This window comes from Thermobia domestica, chromosome 13, assembly GCF_964235325.1.
Source record: "Thermobia domestica chromosome 13, izTheDome1.hap1.1, whole genome shotgun sequence".
Taxonomy (NCBI): domain Eukaryota; kingdom Metazoa; phylum Arthropoda; class Insecta; order Zygentoma; family Lepismatidae; genus Thermobia; species Thermobia domestica.
In genome coordinates this window covers 118,579,986-118,601,699 of record NC_137466.1, presented here as the reverse complement: position 1 = coordinate 118,601,699, position 21,714 = coordinate 118,579,986, and the positions used below count along the sequence as shown (strand labels likewise).

Sequence of the window (21,714 nt, the reverse complement as noted above, 5' to 3'; positions counted from 1 at the left end):
AAACGTCTTAGTTTATGCGTAGCGCTAATTTCTAATAATTAACAGTCGTGCTAATAGGTGTCACTTCCTACACAGCTTGACAGATGCTAATAGATTAATAAATACAGGAAATTTGCAGATTTGAAACTATTTAAGTACAATTTAGAAACGGCATTGTTTCAATGTAATTACTCGAAAACAGGACAAGGGTCGTACCATATTTAAGTTTGAGCATTAATATTTATGTATTTCTACAGTAATGTATTTTGACGAATTGCGACTTAAAACTATTCTTTCAGTTTAATTATTTCAAAATGAATACTGATGATGCTGAACACGAACATGCTTTTCTGTTTATTATTAAAACAAGAGCCGTAATCATATTTAGATTTGAGCATTAATGTTTGTGTAACCGCAAGTTAGGTAGTGAGCAAACTACTAAAAGAAAAAAAGTTAAATCTAGACGAGTAGAACTTTTAATTAGGCACTTTTTAACCTATAGTGTACAGCGAACGAAGGCTCGAGGGCTAACTAGTATACAATGTTGTTTAACAGATGAATAAATATCACATTTCAAAATTATTTAATGACGATAATTTGAAGATAAATAGATTTATCTCACTACCGTTTCTCACATACTCAACGTTAAAAAATTAAAATAACAAGCGCGAATTAATAAATGTTTTGAAATTAATAAGTCGTGTGGGCACCTAACAATAAATAGTACTCCAATTACTATCAATACAGAAATCTGATTCAAATGCAACTATTAATAACGAAATATCTATACTTACGAGAATTGATTAAAATTCCATCTTAGTGGGATAAATAACGTAACATACCATGCAGGTTAAAGGATATGCATTAGCATTTTTCACCAACATTCCCCTTATTCACAAATCATTAGTGCAAATATATTTATATTCGAAAAAAAAAACATGCAAAATGATTTTTGATCTTAATTGCATACACTTCATATTCAAAATTAGCTTTAGTGCAATATATTTACAACTTTGTAATTGAATTCTTAAGTAATACATTTATTTATGAGTTCCATACTCTTAATCAAAGAAGTATGAATTGTGTCGGAAGATTAAAAAAAAAAAAAAAAAAAAAAAAAAAAAAAAAAAAAAAAAAAAAAAAATTGAATTTGGGAACTGATTATAAGGTTTACAATCATTTTTACATGTACATGATACATGTAGAAAGGCTTAAAGGGCACGAGAAGTTGCGAAATTTATTGTTAAAATTATCACACAATGGAAGTGGTTTCGACAGTTAATATTTTAACCTTTTATGCACTGAAAACATTAACTTATCTTTCTCGTTATTTTTCATCACAAATTAATATACTGATTAGCACTGAAACCTATCAGCTTTTAGTCCTGATGAAGCTTCGAACGTGGCATCTTGTAACAACTTTTTCCACACCTAGTGTTATTTGAGGGGAAAGAATTTTTTCCAGAATGAAACTACAGATATTGACACTACTACTAACGGTGCTGATTAGTTGTGTTCTAAAATTATGTTGTCAACAGTTGATTCGATGATTGTTACGAATCCTAATAAACTACGCCGCTATAGTCCATTACGAGCTCAGGTCGGTCGGATGGCACCAAATTCTACTAGGTTATACTCGTACATGGTCTGAACACAAGACACTTAATATCAGTAGATCTACTTTTGTCCCACAAAATATACTATTTTTAATCCAAGGAACACCACCACTGTCTTCTTGATGCTAGTGTTGAATTCCCATGGAGAAACCAATCCGCAACCACGCACACCAGAGGCAAGCGTGCTAACAACCACAATGATCATGTGGAAGCTCAGATATTATATATAGTATTTTTAGTAAAACTTCCTACGACATTTTGTAGAATTTTAAAATTATATGAGTTTTGACATTTTGTACTCTCTAACCGCCTTCATTTTCAAGCTTAGAGGCCGAAGTGGTTTCAAAATTACTTGCGTACTGTTTCAAATGGGTATATAATCAAGGCATAATATTATCAGTTAATTAATTCTCATTGGGTTTATGAACATAAAAAGAAGTGCAAAACGTGTGAAAGCACAAAGTTAACTTTTCTTTAAGCTTCATATATTAAAGCTTTATAGCTGTAAGCTCCGATCTATGATGGAAAAGAAATGATTACCTGAAATAAACTCACTAAAAAATAATTTTCCTTACTAATTTTATAAAGAAAACTAAAAAGAAAGAAATTCTACGTTCTAGAATAAACAAGCAACCTACTGTTTAGTGTCAATATAGCTACACAGAAAAATCTGGTCACGACTGAAGGACACGAATTTCGATCTTCTATTTGAAGGACGGTTGCTCTAACCAATTAAGATACCAGCAACATAACCAGTTTTTCTGTTTTGCCGCTGTAGTTTAGATGTCGCTGTTAGTGCTTTATATACAATAACAAAAGCAACTAGTTGCTTCCAATTGACCTGTAAACTACGTACTATCTAGCAAACTAAGTCCGTGGCTATATATACATAAAAGCAATCTCTATATACAAGCATTCCTCTACAAACTACACAAAGCAACAAACTGCAAATGCGGTAAAGCTAACTAAACTATCATCACCTATGATGACGCACAGCTACCTACCTGGCTTCAATCGGTGTGGTTGCTGTGTAGTATTGTACTACTACAGAACTGGCCTTGAACCTCGACATCTTCTAGTTCATAACAGAATGATCGTAGGTAAGTTGCCATCCATGCATGAGTTGGGGGCATTAACCTTCACACAACACGCCTAGAGAACCTTAATATTTATGCTTTGTACAGACACACATTACGTAGCAATGCTGTATATCTATTAAAAATTGCTTTTACCTGTTCTGTAATTTCCTCGTGTTTTCTTTTTTTCTTTAAATTTATTTTTAGAATTCTTTTTATTTTTTTTTTTATTTGACATTTTGCGATGAAATTCTTATGAGTAAGCAGTTTTGATGTTCCCTTCCATCGACATGAGCAACGAACTGAATTCTTAATACTGAAGAAATATTTAATAAGCTGCCAATAACAACCTTCTTGAAGAATAAATCCGAATCTAGGTCCGGCCCTTCATTTCCAAATACGCAGCTATCCGAACAAACATGTCTAAACTATCCATTAAAAACTTATAAGTTATCCTCGCTCACTGCTTGTGTCCCATGACTAAATATTTAGCAATAACTAGTGAGTGAACTGTTACTTGTTCTTTTGGCATGCACAAATTTATCAAGTCCTAAAGTTCTTCTTGCATTCTAAATAAATAATCCAGATATAATGGGGGACAATATTTTTATCGTGTGTTTACATACATAATAATAATGTATAAATAAAATGGCGACTCTCCACTAAATAAATTGTCCGTTGTTAAAAGGGGATATGTTATGTTTCAAATAACCCCCCCCCCCATTTAACAATGACCGATTCAAATATTAAAAAGTTTTTTTACACGATACAATTATACAGTATACGAAGAACTATATAGTAAAGAAAACATTCCAAGATACTAAATTGAGTCTCACACCACTTCCCAATACTTGGTATGATGTACTATGGTCATGAAAAGGAAGTAGATGTCAGTTTTAACGAACCGCAGAATTTAATGTACACCAGTTGCAACTTAACTGTTCAGTAATCTGAAAATGTATTACAAATAAACAATATGAAGTTTTGAAAGTTTCACTGTCAACCACAAAATGTCTATTGATTTTAGATCCACCCAAGTCTTGATGTAATATGAAAGATTCTGGCACGAATATACACATTTCTCATGTTCTTGCTTGATGTCCATTCCTGTTATATCTATAATCTAAGAAATACAATTCTATTTCCAATTATGATCAGCTATCTTCGACACAACCTGGAGAAATTTTGCTGATAAGTTTTTATATTATTTTCAATTTCTTATTTGTCCTAATTAAAAGAAAATGTTCTCAGCCAATCAGAATAATTTCTATCACTTAATTTCATTACTCGTTTGCATTTATCATACTATTCTTTAGATTAGGGGTACAATTTAAGGACTGAGTTCGGTTGCTTACTTAATTTTCTTACTTGAACCCTTAGACATAGATTAAAAACATCCTTTCCCATTTTTAGAATTTTTAATATCAAGTAAAGATTCCCTTAGATCTTGGAGCAATTATTTTAGTTCAAAAGAGAAAATTTGTATAAATTTTCACTTACGAACTCAAACTTCTTTCAAAATTGGAAATAACCAACAGCTTTGTTGTATTTTCTATTTTCTGACTAAAACAATCCAATTTTCTACCTTCTTACTAAAACTATTGAACAAAATTTAATTCTATTATAAAGGTAACGAAGACAGTTCTGTCGTTTTCTCACCCACCACCTTCGGACATCGATATGTCACCTAAGACGTACCTGGAAAAACAAAAATAGTCCCCATTAGCATCGACGACCTTCTACCAACGTTCTGGAAGGCCATGGATTCCATCGCGGGAGAACTTGGTGGGCCGCGAAAAAGGTACCAAGTGCATTTTACATCTCTACTAGAGATTTGAACTGGTGTCCTCTAAGGTGATTGTCCAAGGAATGGAATAGGTGATAATCGGACGGTGCAATGTCCGGGGAGTATTGTGGATGAATAGTGTTTCCCATCCAAGGCGTAGAATGTGTCCCACGTCATCCTAGCCACGTGGGACTTAGCGTTGTCCTGTAACAGGACGACTCCTTTTGCGATTCAGAAGTGCTCGTTCGTGAGTTTTGAGTTTTTCTTGAACACGGCTTAACTGTTGCCAGTAAATTGTTGCAATGATGCTCTGACCAGCTGTACCATTTCCCGATGCACGATCCTACGAGAGTCTACAAAACACACAGGAGCACCTTCTTCTGGTGTAGTGCTGGTTTCGGTTGTTTTGGAACCGGTTCATGGGATGCTAACCAATTATGATGGCGCCGTGGAGCTTCATATAGGACGCACTTCTCATATGTCAACACCCTGTTCAGAAATGGCTCCTTCCTCAGACAAGACATCAAAGAAACACAGGTGTCTGCTCGCGTTGCCTTTTGGCCCGGAGCCAAATCATGTGTGACCCATCTATCCAACTTGTAGTGCTTCCCAAGTTGATGAAGATGCTGCCGAATGGTTTCTCCACTCACACTGAATTGTAGTCCCTGTTTCTCACATGTCTGGCCACTGTTTGCCTTAATTGCTGCCTGAAGATCTTCATTTTGTACATGTGTTGCGGTCTTCTAGGCACGTGGTGCGCCTTTGAGTGTTTCGTCACCGCCCTTAAACTTGTTTAATCATCGCTGCACTGTACACGTACTCACGACACCCTCACCAAAGGCCTGGCATATTTTCCACCTGCAGCGGCGTTTGACCCCAGTTTGAATTTATACAGCATACACACCCTTATGACGCTCTGTGGAGGTCCCATGTTCACTCTGTTCTTACGCAAGTTCACGGTGTAACTGGACGGGGTAGTACGTTGGATATACCCCCAACAACAACTGACCTTCATCTTATCTCCATTCGCATTCAACTTACAGTGTGAGGGCCAATGGAACACAGACCTTTACAAAAAGCGACAGAACTTTCTTGGTTACCTTTATATGTTTATTTAGTTTGTTGGAAATGGAAAAGGCATATATATATTTGAAGACTCTTTTAGAGGTTTCTATTGAAGTTTTATCTAATTTTATATTTCGACATGTTCAGTTACCCAAGTCTTGTATGATAACGAAAATTTCCATAGTTTATTAGTTTATAATTCGGTAGTTTATTATTATATTTTCCACCCTATTTCTTACTCATTTTTGTTCTCCATATTACAAAGAGAAATAGTATTCAAAAAATCGACACTCTTGATAAGTTTCGTAAGTTGATTAAAAAAATTAACGAGACTCACTGTACACATAATACAGGTATAAATGGGTGAAAATTACTTATGTGATAGGTCGCATTAAATCTAGTGCAATAACATACTTCAGAAAAATAAACACACTGCTGAACAAGACTGCACTTATTTAATATAAAAACACATTTACACGTGACGTTTCGATCTTCTAGCCAAGATCCTCATCAGACGTACACTGCTAGATCTTGGCTAGAAGATCGAAACGTCACGTGTAAATGTGTTTTTTATATTAAATAAGTGCAGTCTTGTTCAGCAGTGTGCTTATTTTTCTGATTTTATTCGCAACATACTTCATTGAGGGCCTTCTGCTACTTCAAAACAGTCATCATACTTATTTTGTTATCGGAGCTTAGGTTCACCTGGGCTTTAACTTTGAATTCAAGCGGTACATTATTCGAGGTCTCTCTAATATGACAATAATTATTATTAAAAGAAGCATCCGAGTGGACAAAGTTGATTCTTCATCACTTCACTCACACTTTCAAGTTTGAACCCTTGATGGCTCAACATAACATAAAAAAAGCAATAATAGCCCTACTTCATTTATTCGACCTATATTTCTAAAATATGAGATCAAACGTCAACCGCACTGTCCAGCGCTTCATGAAGTACAAACCACCGATAGACACATTAGTTGCTGTTCTTTCCATCACTCATCATGAGAAACGCGTTCAGAAAAAACTCCGAACGAGAATCTGGTCTAATGTATGTCAAGTGAAATGGTGTAGAACTAATAAATTACAATGCAAGAGGTGTAACTACTACCATAATATATTGAATAGAAACATACCTTACTGAAGAACTTTTCATATCTTCTCCTCAAAAAGAAATTCCACTTTTATATTAATTCGGTTGAGGGAGAAGAAAATATATTATCTTGATACAACGAATAAAAATTTTAAAAATTATTTTAAAAAATCTGTGTATTAAATGCAGCAAATGGACGTGCTTACTTTGATTGCCCGAGAATGTTAGTTTGTGTGAAAAAATCCGCCATTACAGAGTATGAACACAACTACCCGAAACGCAATCTCTAAAGTTATGTAAGTTTGATAAATAGTATGATAGCTGGGTGGTTAAAAATATAAAAACATATGCCGTGGCTAATCTGTCATATGCATTTATTTACATCCTACAAATTCTTTTGTCTTCCAAAGGCTTCAAAGACAGTTCATGTACAGCTTAACTAATCTTTTTTCCCTTTTACGCTGACTTAGTATTGACAATAATGCATATATACACACACAAAGGAATATATACACATTCTTTTTTTTTAAGTACTTACGGTATTTTACACATCTGCTATCTTAACCCTGGCAAATATCCACCAACCTTTCAATCTTCCTTGCACGCACACATTAACATTCACACTAAATTACAATTGCTTAAATAATGTAATTTACGTAACGTCAGCGACAATTTAATCCACGTACCATCACTTAATTTTTCTATCTTTGCATTAAACAGTAACAATAAGTTGCAACAACCACGATATATATTTACAACACTTACAGGCACATTTTGTTTTCTGTCGACAAAGAACATTATTTACTATGCACACTTGTAAATTATCAGTTAGAAAAGAAACATTTAAATTGTCTATTGCAGGAAAAAAAGCATATAGAGAAACACATTCGTTTTATTATTACAAAGTTTAACGATATTCTTATAAAATTTAGTGATTTTCAAAAGTATATTAAAATTACAAATAACACTGATACTAAATATAGATGACACATGATTTTTTTTCGTTTTCTTAATATATGGACTGAACATTAGACTTTCATTGCGTACGTTAAATAATGTCTTAAAATCATTATTTTAAACGTTTGGAATTTGGATATTTATGTTACTACAAGAATACTTCTTTTCCTCGAACTTTATAATTAAAAAAGAAAAGAAGAAAAAGAAAGAAAATATTACGAGTATGTACTAAGGAAACTGCGACCGTATATTTATATGTTATTTAGACCAAATAAGCGAACGATGTAAATTACTATGATATATATATTAAAATACCAACAGTATTTACACTGTACGAAATCCGCATATCTACACATAATATTCTAGTTAAAATTTAATAAACTTGTTACAATACTGTTTACATAAGATAATATAAACCCTTAATACCACAAATTAAATAACAAAACAAATCAATCTACAAGCACAGTTTTCCGACGAATACTTGATTGATACCTATCTCTATATACAAGAAGTCCTGCATCTCACATCTACTGAAATCAACATAACGCCGATAACTACTGTCACATTCTGAAGGATTCTTTGCAAAGAATACCGTAAAGTGAACAATTACACTTTCTTTCTAAAATTTTTGATATGATACCTATCTCACATTCGACTATTACTAAATCAAGAAGAGAAAAAGGAGAAACCAGAGCGGAAGACAAAGAACAATAATGAAAATAAGCAATGAATCATAATAAAGTTAGAAGTTGCTTCAAGGAAGCTCATACACGACGTTCGAAAGAATAATACAACTTGGAAAAATCGATAAGGCAAATTTTCCCTTAGTTTACAAACAGACTAGTGGCTATCTAAAAATTTATGTTATCTTTCAGAAGTTCGACACATAAAAGCTAAAATTGGACTCAACAAGTTCAAGAGAAATTTGAGAAATAAAACTATTTGAAAAACTAGAAAATTCAAAACACGTTTATATACCGCCAAAAGTGATGCTTAATATAAGTGAGAAAGTTTGTCGCTCATTTAGAACTAGTGTGAAAATTTTAAAAAAGATTCAACAATTTTATCTGTTCTTAAATAATACAATCACACACGACTCTGCGTGCGTTTGTAACCTATTTCTATGATTTAGGTAAATATTTTATTACTGTTTATTTACTTGGAAAAAGCAATGAGATACGAGGAAAATGAACGGTGTATATTAGACGAGGTTTTAAATCTTAAATTAACATTGGTGATTAAGTTTCAAATAATAGTAATTATCATAATATAAAAATTAAACGACGAAGTATGTTCTATAAAAACGTGAAAAAAACTGACGTTTCCAGTTAAAATTTACATTTCTCACCTTTTATCAAAATATGAACGGAAGACATGTATTACTCAAATAACACTAACACAATACGTAAATATCAATACATGAAGACCGAATATCACAACATTATCAGAATGAACATCGTTTTATGGATGGAAAAGATACATAACTCCCAACAGTCTAAGTAAGTTCTTAAAAATAATAATACAATTCATTAGAACACGATGAAATAATATTACAGTTGAAGTATCTCTCGTGCATATTACATATATATTCAAGAACTTTAGATTGAAGAATAAAGTGTTCATTTTTCTTCTATTTCTGCAATGCACAACATTTACTCGGGAAATTGAGTATTGGATATGTAAGTCATCACGTTGATTTAAGGTTGTAGTCAATGCATTACTTGATTATTAGTAAATAATGCATTACTTGATTATTCAGAATTGAAAAAGAAGAATCATGTATTGTTTATATCCTCCCCGTAATTCTGATAATTATTTTAAATTGACAATTGAACTTGTTTCCCCCACGTCTCGTAACTTAATTATACACAGGGTGGAAGATAACTCCACTGAAGAACTTTTGAAGGTGATTCCTTATATGAAATGTAAGAAAAAAAGTTCTAATAAACATGGGTCGAAAAACATCCTTCGGAGTTATGAACAGCCGAATATTCGAAAAATCACGTTTCAAAACGCCTTGCCTTAGAAACTATAGGACCTATCTAAAGCGGTTTAAGATTTTACACAAGAACTAGTATGCGCTCTTTCTAAATATCCATGTTTCAGAATTTACCAGTACCAGCGAAACGAAAGCACCATTAGTACTTAAATGAGTATCCCTATACCTCCACTTCCTTTTTCCAGTTCGTTTCGCCGATAACGGTGGGTGATAAACCATGGATATTTAGATCGAGCGCGTACTAGTTCTTGTGTAATTTCTTAAACCGCTTGGGATAGGTCCTATAGTTTCTAAGACAGGGCGCTTTGAAACGTGATTTTTCGAATATTCGGCGGTTCATAACTCTGAAAGGAGACGTTTTTCCACCCATGTTTATTACAATTTTTTTCTTTTATTTCATACAAGGAATCATCTCCCAAAGTTGCTCGGTGGAGTTCCCTTCCACTCTGTATATTCGCAGATATTATTAATGGAAATTCTATTATCGAAGAAAGAAAGAAAAAAAATGAAATGCATAAAAAGAAAGTATCAATACAAATAGTTTCATCGACATAATTTTATGAAAATGTTTGGAATTCAAACGCACGTCTTTAATGCAATTTTCATTCCTTTTTTTTTTTTTTTTTTTTTTTTTTTTTTTTTTTTTACATAATATACACACAAGTACGGGAAATTATTGAATATAAAATTAGTATATAAAAGCAAAATAATCGTTTTCGTTAAAAGCTTGTGCACTCAGTGATGCATGTACCAGATAAGAACCTAGTTTAAAAATGGACGTTGTCTAATCTTACAGTGTCCAGTATTCAGTCTATTGTTTACTTAAATCACTATTCTAACCCGATACAAATCATCGTGTTCCGATATGTTTCTTATCTCTATTAGTTGAATTCCCTCTACACTATTACACTTATGGATCCACTTCCTTATTAAAGAAAGGCAGAAACAGCTTGTCAACTCTCGAATATGTACCTTTTTTCTTAAAATAGAACAGCTTACTTAGTTTTCGATGACTTGGTAGGACTATTAAGTGAAGATTTGAAATGTGAACGAGAAGTAAAAGTGAGTGAGACTAGCGGAAAAAGCTTTTAGGAAGGAAAAACTAATTTTGTGAGTTCTTAAATGGTTATGGAAGAAGGGAAAAAAAAAAAAAAAAAAAAAAAAAAAAAACGCTGCGAAAAAGCGATAAAATTAACTGAGTAGAAGGAAACAATTACAAGTAATTATTAGCAAAAATTGGAGAAAGGAGAGAAACAGCGGAAATAATTAAAAGAAGAATAAGAAACTGACCAGGTCATTACATGAAAATGAAAAAAAAACTTACTACGGATACGATAGAAAGTATAGTACAAGATTAGAGAAAAAGAAGACTAGAATTAATGACGATATTGAGGTGGGCAGTTCTCACTCACAAACGAAGAGACTAGGAAAAATCATAGTGCATGGAAGCTCCAATTTGCGGTAAATGACCTGCCAATGAAAACAGATTTTTACGCAAAGTACACATTAAGTATGTTGGTATATAGATTTTTATGTACTGAATAAGGCCTTTTCTCACTGTTTGGCTATAAAGACTAACTTAGCCAAAATCCTAATACTGAATCATTCAATTAAGATTCCGGGAAAACAAACGTTCTGCAATTATTATTATTTTACTGTACAAAATAAATGTTCTTAGAAGATTTCGATTTACGTTATACAATTCGCGCAACCGTTAAGAGACCTTCATTCATTTATAAACGTCTGTATTTTAATAATTGAACACTTCATGGATCCTATTAAAATTAAGAGTAGGATTATAGCATTACTGAATTCTTTCTGCATTTGGGCAGTCTTTACATGCCATACATTTATCCTAAAGGTGTCATACATATTATGTACATTTACAAGCAATACCATTTTCACCAGTGCAGTAATCCAACCAAATTATAATTTCAAATATACAATACCTGGAATCATGCACCTCAGATCGCAATTAAATACTTCCATCCTTAACAAGAGGCAAAATATAGCTAATAACAAAAATGAAATTTCGATTTTAGATAAAATGAGTTTTACGCCATACGTATTTTAATCCTACACTACTAAATTTGAGTACCTTCAGCAGAAACAAGCATGTGTTTAGGTATATTAAAGATGATCAAAACTGTAATTAAGGTAGATTAGTATACCTGAGTTTAGAATTCACGTACATCACTTGAAATGAAATGGTCCACTATAGTTTATTACATGCACTGCGGTTATGAGCTTAGAATATACATCACCTGAACTCGTTATAGACAACTGCAATAATACAATTTCTAAACTGCGAAAAACCTACAAGTGTGCATATTTATCTCTTATAGAAAAAAAAAAAATATATATTCAACATCTCAGCTGAATTCTACATAACAAGATTAACAAGTTATCGAACCACAACAAAACACACAAGAATGTGTACAGAGTTTATTCATTTTTTTTAATATTAGGAAGGAGTACTTCTAGTCTAACTTAACTGCAAGCCTTGTAGTTGAAAATATACATTGTCTTTCTCTAAAACACTTTTTTTTGTCAGTAAAGGATACTCACGTTAACAATATATATATATACCTACAAGTATTTCAAAAGCTAGAGCTCCCAGGAAAAAAAAAAAAAAAAAAAAAAAAAAACTGGTTTAGAACCATCACAAACACAAATTATACAACTAATTTGTGTCAAATACACAATGTTTTGAACCATTACTTCATGGTTCCATTATATCTATACACTATAAATATAGAAAACAGATACTCACTTCCAACATATGATAGCAGTTATTACGACAGAACGGTATTGTCACGTGTTAAGTAGTTTATAAGAAATATTTAGGAGATAATGTTACATATTGAACATCTGTTCCCTTTGATTAGATCAGATTTCTTCCACTTTTAAATGCATTCTGGTAATATAATATGTAACAGAGAGAATATATCAGTGGAATGTTTATGTAGGTCAGATGAATTCTGGACATTGTAAAGAAGCTTTATTAGATTAAACAAGATTATGATTATTCATGTATAGTATGTTCTTAGAAGTATGTCATTATATACATAAGTCGGAATAACTATAGCTTGGAGTAAATAATACAAAACAAGCGTTTTTCTGAATAGTAGGGGCTAGAACAAAACTTTTTAAAAAATCTATATATTGCTTTACATAGGCAATTTGCCTTTCCCCTTACAAAAGAATGTCAGAGAGCATTCTTTCTTACTTGATACTGCTTTAGTCACTTGAAAATGTTTAGTCGTATAATTCCACCTACACAGAGATTCGCATTAAAAGTGCTCAGTGAAGAGGTGTACACGTGCAAGCCCACATCTGTAGCTGTCATGAACTAGCTAATATATTACCTTTTATTTGTTTAAATACATCTTGAAATCACACTAGAATAACGCATACGCTGCTGAATTGCTCTGAACGTTAATATATATATAAAATGTCAATCATGACATGGTATACACACACACGCACGCACGCATACACACAAACAGGAAGAAAACTGCATTGCTGAGAATATTTAGTCAACGTACTTTTTTTTTTTTAAACATGCACAGAGCAGGGCTTCTTTTTTAACTCACCATTTCAGTTTCTTGACTGGTAAATATTTCTTCAGATTTTGGTCCCTCACTATCTCTGCTAGCACTTAAGCTTCTCACTGGGGTTGTTGGGCAACCTAAATGGCAACAAGCAAGGCAAAAATACAATCAGCTACAGCTAGGCACTAAGTAAAAAAATTGGAAGCATATACTACATGCAATATTTTTCAATGCATTTCATAAAATTATATTTTCTGTAATTTATTTTCAGTCAAAAAATAATAATGGCATTGCATGCCGTTGACTATTTACTATTCAACAGTCTACAATTAACAAAATTAAGAAAAATATATATATATATAGGATTAACAAGGGTATCAAATACTACCGAATATTTTGACATTATATTGAACAATATTTGTTCATGTGGATAGTAGTACTTCATGCCTCGTGACAATGCAATGTGTGAAGGTATATCATATATAATATGCAGAACATAAAACAATTCGGTGATAATTCTGGTTACACGAAATCATCATTCACATCACATAAGAGCGAAGTTAACATGCGGGTACAGAAAGTTATACAACAAAAACCTACTAAATAGAATACTTAAATTGATACGTTCAAGGTGTTATACGATAAATGGTGGAAACAATTGATTTTTTCTTTCATATCCTATCCTCTAATAGGTTTAATTTAATTGAATTTCATAATCAGGATATGTTTAATTTGTTATTTATGGATCTTCAATCGATACAAGAGAGAGGTAATTAAATTATTTCAAATATCTGACAACGGATAAAAATTGAACAAATCTTTTATATTACTTAAAAAAAAAACTAAATGAATACCCAGTGTGCTACGCAAATGATAGGCATTCATGGGAAGTGAATAATCAAAATGTGTCATTAATTCAGTTACTATACACAGTACGTCACACTGGATTACATTAAATCACGTTGAACTTGAAACAGACTTGTCTTGGATTGCTTGAGGCATGGACCCATGTTTAAGGTAGGATTCATATTTAATATGTATTCCTTGAAAGATCGAACCCGGACCCCTCGTATACCGAAGGTGCGAAGGGTAACTATCCAGCTACAAGAAAACTTGACTGGGAACTGAAAGAACCTTCAAATACAAATAACATATGGACAAAACACTTACGAAAATGAAAAATAAATGACTGTAAGCCTGGTAATGAAGAAGACTGCAGCTTCTTAGCTTTAGAAAAAAGCCACGTATATCTGCGTACCAACCACGTATACAATACAGAATCACACAAAAAAAAAAAAGTACTGTAAGTCTGGAATTCATATTTAAATTGAAGCAAACAAATAAGTGTTTTATCTCTGATGCCCTTTTTTGCAAGCATAAGCATATGCATCAATACGTGTTACTTGCTAGTGCAAGCAAAATGCTTGAAAAAGAACCTCCATTATGATGGTACTCATGGCTTGAAAATGGTGAAGTAATAATAGGACGAGTTATATACACAGCGATGAAACAGCTTTCATGTTATCCGAAACTCTGGTAATGTGTTCGTTTCCCTAAGTGAAATCATTAGTCTACACTGTCAACACTGTCCGATGTTCGCCATATTGATAGGGTGTCCGGAATGGGACTAACGGATTTTAAAGGTGTATAGTTTTAATATGGTCAGATACAGAATAAATAAATAAATAAATAATCATATTGAAGGAAAACTCAAAAAGTTTTGTTCAGCAAATTTTCATACTTGAACTACCGGTGACGGTGCTACTATTGCCGATAAACATAAATGGCGTTGGCAGTCGAAAAGGCGCAATGCGTGTGGTGGTTTGCAGAAAAAAAAAAGTGTTCTTGCTGTGGGGGTATGTGAAAGACCTTGTGTATTCTGGTGAAAAGGTGCGTAGCCTTGATGAACTGAAGAACCGTATTAGAAATGCGATTGCTTCAGGAACACCTCAGATGTTACAGAATACGTGGAGAGAGATTGAGTTCAGGCTAGGTATTGTATGTTACAAATAATCTCACGTGGAGTTAGAATGACTTGTAGGACCGACCAAATAAACTTTTTGAGTTCTTTTTTAAAATGCATTTTTTTTTTCTGTATCTGTGACTATATTAAAACTATAAATTTTAAAAAGCGTCAGTCCCATTCCGGACACCCTGTATATAATTGCACGAGTTTGGCAGAAAAGTAACGACTCTTTAACCAATCATTTTATTTATTTATTTATTTAATTTTTGCAAACCAAGGTTATTTCCTTTACTTGAACAGCTACACAGCGACGGAGATGATGTGAAAAGCTTACGCTGGAATGCCTTGCAGACAAAGTTTCAGCTTGTCAGTTACGCTCTTCTGGGTGTTATCCGAAGTACCAAAACAACACCCGTTAAGCGGTCTTTGATCTAGAGAAATACAAAGAAATCACAGAGACTGATATTCAGAATTCCGGAGGCCTGAGATTTTTTTTTTTTTTTTCGGCGAGAGGGGGTAAAAAGTCATTGACGAAAACTGACATGTGACATTGTCGTGGTGTAGAATCCAACTGGTGGTGTTTTACCTCGCGGTCATCCTTGAAAATCTATATTATTCACGCGATTGAAAAATTCTGGTTCCCTCCTAAGGTGGTGCAGAAGATCATGACATGTATGCTCCCTATTTGTCTTCTGTTCAATCGTGAAGTTCCTTTTGACCATCTCAGCACACATTTTTCTCATGCCTAAGTCCTTAGTTAAAAACTGATGGATGGAAAGCAAGTTCAAAACTGAATTCACTACTGTTCATTCTCGATGTCAATCGACGATCTGACATTACACAACTCCTCATTCTTTTTACATTTTCGTCCGTTTTCGGAATTGATCTCCCCATACGAGGTACGTCTCATGCCCTGAATTAGGAACATTCTCATGCCCTTTGTATAACTTTTAATAAATCACAGCAATAGATTTGTCTGCAATTTACACAAAATTTTCGTCAAGCATGTCATAAACACAACTTTACTTCCAAGGCTATCAACAATCGCGTAGCAACTGTAGTAAGTTCAGATTTGTATTGAGTCTAAGGCAAGGTTTAAACTAATTGTCAAGCGAAGGATGAGGCTGCATCTGTGTAGGATCATGTGCAGTATTACCAATGTCATTACTCTTCTGCTAAACCTCGTACAATTATGGTAGCACACTCTTCGTCAGATAAATGAGAACATGGCGTGTGAAATACACAGGAAACATTCTAGGAACAGCTCGTAGTAAGAAACTTTATGCAGCCATGACTGACAACTTTCCTGTTATCACGAATGATCATAATACTGAATGGAAATTATCACCACTAATAATAATAGTAAAGTTTCAAACATTAAAGCTGAACATTATTTTACACAAAAGTTTAAAGTTTCGTTGCAATATTTCCGATATTTTTCAGATTCTATTGTATGACTGTCTCAGAAACAGATAGTTATTTGGGAAATTTTACTTACAGTTTGTTTGCTCTCATTGAAGTTTATCGTTCTTTTTTGTACCAAGGCTACATGAGACGTATACTTACAGTTTAAGGTGGAATCGGAACCACAACAATGCGTTCAAATGCTCTCCCACACGGAATCGAACTGTGCACCACTAGATCAGCTGGAAGGGCTTTTGAACCATAGCATAAAAGGTAATGGAAGAAATATTGGAGTTCGAACATGCAGTATAAGAGATGTGCTTGCAGCTGGCTATATAAAACACAACTACTATGATACTAACGTAAAAATTAATGTGTACTTGTAGATTTAATAAAAGAAATGTTTGTAAAAGATTTGACAACTGGTAAGTACTCATATCAATTAATGAAAAAAAAAAAAAGTTTCAAAATTTAATTTATTCTGTTTAAGATCTTTGAATCGCCATCCAAGTTACAAAGAAATCTTTTCAAGGACTGAAGTTCGAAAAAAAAAAAAAAATCATGTTCTGCATTTCAGTGTATAAGAATTATCACTGCTCGCACTCGGAGAGACCACCTCAAGCACATGATGTCATACGTTAGCATTCTTGCTGTGTTCAACTAATGTTAAAACTACAGTTAGAAGTTCAAATATTCATTGATTAGCACGTAACGGTTGAATACGGTGAGGTATTAAACGTGATTTAACTAACTTTTATACTTTTTATTTATTTATTTATTTGTTTATTCATTTATTTAACAAACTTAACGGCACTGTCAAACAAAAACCTCGTTACCAACATTAAGTGTAATAGTAAATCTTTCTATCCATTTCATAATGACACCTTAAAGAAGTATTTCTAATTATTCAATCACAGAGTAAACTTACAGAATATACGAATGTAAGAAGTGCATATTTCGACTCGGTTAGAAATAATGGAAGATGTAGCAGGAAACACTGAAAAGAAGGTCTAGAAGCCTGACTATAAAAACTAATGGTACCTTATAATGTAAACGTAAGAGAAATAATTTAATTTGGGAAGTTTTCAACACTTCACTAATGAAATTTTAGTCTGTTTCACGGTTATGCATTTTAGGCTAAAAAATTACGAATGATTAATGCAAGTGATTGTGAAATTAATTTCTTCGTCATCTTCTACCGAAGGCGCACGCGCTAGCCACAACACGGGCAGGAGGCTATTATTATTATTATTATTTTACATAAGTTAGGCAGAAATATGCTCTTAAATGGACTGACTCCTTCCCATGATCGATATTAACCTCAAGGAATGTTTTACTGGGAAATATTAAGAAAACACACGTTATGTTTCATGTAACTCTCAATTTTTAGGTCTAATTAATACGAATTAGTCTTGAATCTTATGTAAAACATACGCTGTTTCCTACAAAAGCCCTTAACATGGTGGAATGAATTCACCTACTGCTCTTGACCGATGTCAATCCGAAGCACTTTTACGATTGTTTCAAGTACGGTAATTAATTCTTTCTTTCTGATCAATTTCAATCCCAATCATGTTCCTGACTACTTTTCACCCACGCATCTGTCATGATCCGGAAGCTCTAAAGAAAACTTGTATCATATTTCGTTAAAATCCAATATATATATTAATTAATCAATTATTAACAATAAGTTTATGAGTGGCACATGATGTCAATGCTGAAGGCTAATTTGCTATCTGAAAAAAAAGTTTCATGAAAATGTTATGAGCCGTAAGAAGAATAAAAAACACTAACTTTCGTTTTCACCATTATGTTATTTTAGTTTCTATGCAAATCAATGTCAACTTAAAAAAAAAAAAAAAAAAAAAATAAGTTCAAGGGTTAATTATAGTTTTATATCTCATTAACGATAGTGGATACTGTTATCTTGTTAATCTCATAATGGAAGGCTTGATAGACGGTTATTTTAAAATCAGTTTCACCTTGAACGTCGCGTGGTTATCCTAAAGAATATAAAAAAGTTTCAGTCCATTTTCTCGAAGTATGACAATTTGCCCTCAATAATAATACTCTGTTCAGCTCGATGAGATCTATCAACGGACACATGTCTAGTTTTTGGACTTTTTTTCTTTACATTATACGATAAAAATATTGTCAAATTGCAAAAGTGTGCAGAAGAGGCACATCTGAATTTTCATTAGAACTGGATTAACTAGACGAAATCTATCACAGAACAGATAAAAAGACGCAGATAGGCACAAAAATGCCAGGTGAATTGGAGAAGCTCGCTTCACTAATGAATTATAAAGGAAAAGGGCAGCCCACGGGGAAAATTGTCCACAGAAAATATGAGGGTACAGAAGTACAAAGAGCACGGAGATCAAATAATAAATAAATAATAAAAATACAAGAACGTTAAATCAAATGGAATTTAGATGAAACAAGTGAGCATCAAAGTAATAATAGAAAATAAGAATGGGAAAATAGCAATCGAAGGTTTTAGTAAGGCGAAAAGAATATACTGAAGACCTTAAAAATAAATGACGACGATAGAGAATTTACAATACTTCGGGCTGATTTTCAGAAAGTGATATCCGAGACATGAAATGGGAAGGCAACTGGAGTAAACAATATTCCAACTGAGTTTACTAAGTGAAAAGCGTGAACAACAACTGCATACAGAGAACGTGCAAGCTTATACAGGGTGTCCAATATACAATGCAACCCAGAGTTTGGGATAGTAGAGCTTTTTAACCTGAAGCGATACACAAATAATGGTTATACCAAAATGAAGCTTTGTTCATGTATATTTTTTAAACCAGGAAACAAAGATTGAAATACACTAGGAACCACATAGTGTTGCTAGATGTAACCAAAGGTGTTTTTTTTTTTTTTTTTTTTTTTTTTTTTTTTTTTTTTTGCAAAATATGTAAATTGACTCATACGTATGGATGTTCTGTCGTTAATTTTCAGTTTGTTTAGTTGGAGTAGCTTGGAAACAACGGAACAGAAAAAGAATTTTTCATTTCCATCGATCGGATTGTAGTAAAATAAAATTTTCTATATTCTGTACTACTAATTTTATTACTGTTATTCACTGCCCAATACTATTTTCTGCTAAACTGTACAAATATTGGGGTTGTAAAACTTGCACACTATTGTTTTTACCTAAAGAAAACGTTAGTTGCTGTTACATGCATTTTTGTAACGCCGACGTATACAGATGTTATTTGGAATTCCATATTTCCTTTGCAGTAATATAACAACGTCACAGCTATCTGATTTCACTGGTGGCTATGTTATATCGGGCTCTGCAATGACACTGGTAGTTATGGACTCGGTTCTACAATGACACCCGTTGAACAATTTCTTGCACGAACTGAGCCAAGGTTTGGCCCAATGGAACGGAGTCGCCACCCACTTCGTGTCGCGGGAAAAACCAGAAGATTGGACAAGTTCATAGTGATACGTGAAATACCATCTGGGGAGCATATACAGCATAGTATGACAAAATGTAGAAATCTGAACAAAATTTAAATGTATATAAGTATATATGTGACTATTTATTTTTAATATATGGAAATGAAACTGGCACTATAATTATGGTGAATTTTGGTTGATAATCACTTCGAACTTTAGTACATATTACATAGATCGTCACAAATACAGGTACGGAATAACTTCCAAAATATGTTTAGCTTTCTTTATTTAGGTTTTCCTCGAAACCTTAAATGTAAGATAGCTCCATTACCATAATATATTTAATGTTCGTAAGATTTTCTAACAGACGTATTTTTAGTTCTGAGCATTAGTATTAAACTGGTTTCATTCAGTAACATATATTTATATTTTAATGACCTTTTTATCTTCTAGCTGCATCAAGATTCTGCACATCGCATCCTTCCAAAAATTTTATTAATAAGTATTGTAAATATTCTACCTTCCCTGCACAACAATTAATTAATATATTATTTATTCATCTTATATATATATATATATATATATATATTATTTCTTCCTTCTATCTTTTATTCTTTTACTACAATATTATTAAAATTCTTTTTCTTTATTCGCAGATTCATTGACTATAAATACAATATTACTATAATACATTCTAGGAAATATCTTATATAGAGACGCGAGGCTTCATCTATCATGTTCAAGATGATCATACAAAATGTATGTAGCTTGGATCCATTAAAATAAATTTGTTCCAGAAAATCATATCCCAGTAATAAATTATGTCACTATTGTATCACAGAAACCCAACTTCAGAACACTTTGCTAATCACAATGTACGTTTGTTAACGCATAGAATCAAATTAATTTTGCATTGCTAGTAAATGTATATGGATGAAGTACTAAATTTTAGAGGTTTTATTCCAGACATCAAATTCTGAAAATAAGCTCTGTTTTATATTTCGAAATTTACATTATCATTTTGTCGGTAGTCGGTAGCAGAACGGTTCAGGGGAGAGAGAAGTCTCCCCGATCTGAGATTTAAAATTAATGCATTTTCACTTATTTCTTATATTCTGCCACAGAACAAATAATTATTAATATACAATATTTGTTTACCTTCAACAGCAGATATATTCAACTCTGCGCAGTTATTCTTGAGAAAGATATTTTAATTAACCTTAAATCTTCTTAAATTCATCAACTATTTCATCTATTTATATTTATCGATTAGAAAAAAATTAATTTATGTGGATTTTAATTTTAGTATCTGAGGGTACAGACCAGCACCCAAATTACCCCTTGTCCAAATATCAAGTAATGCGCTGAGGTGTAGGTATAGATTAACGGCGCATTACAGGATGAGACCTCTGTAAGAGGAAACTAGAGAAAACGTAGTTTTCATAAATTATCACTCTGAATTGGACACACTGCTGATGTTTCAGTGCATCAAAAGATGTGTTAAGGATCTGTCTACATTATGCAATTTCTGAAAACAACGAAAATGAAACTTTGAAATTATCATGATAAAACTTTTACTTACACGCACCCGGTAACATTGTTATTCGTTTCTATGAGACTACTTAAAGCAAGAGGTATAACAATTCTCGAACTATACAAGACCTGGAAACGAACATTCGTAGTGCCATTGAGAATATTAACACTTCTACTCTTCGTAAAGTTGCTCCCAACATGGTAAAACGTGTAAACCAGTACAAGGGACACTTCAAGCATCTGCTGTAGAGCTGATAACTTATTTC

The 21,714-nt window shown here is 32.9% G+C and overlaps 1 protein-coding gene across 4 annotated transcripts in view; it reads right to left on the bottom strand.

Moving 5' to 3' along the window:
* PIP5K59B (Phosphatidylinositol 4-phosphate 5-kinase 59B) overlaps window positions 1-21,714 on the bottom strand; it is a 296,829-nt gene that overhangs the window by 17,010 nt on the left and 258,105 nt on the right. For 2 of the 4 annotated variants that reach the window (XR_014128028.1, XR_014128029.1), the window contains 2 exons: window positions 13,168-13,262; window positions 2,600-2,747 (listed from right to left, as the gene is read on the bottom strand). Coding sequence is in view for 2 of the 4 variants with exons in the window: in XM_081736326.1 (XP_081592452.1) it covers window positions 13,168-13,262 (95 nt within the window). In the remaining 2 variants the exon portion in view is untranslated. The remainder of the gene's footprint in view (window positions 1-2,599; window positions 2,748-13,167; window positions 13,263-21,714) is intronic. The other 2 variants (XM_081736326.1, XM_081736327.1) reach the window with 1 other exon arrangement.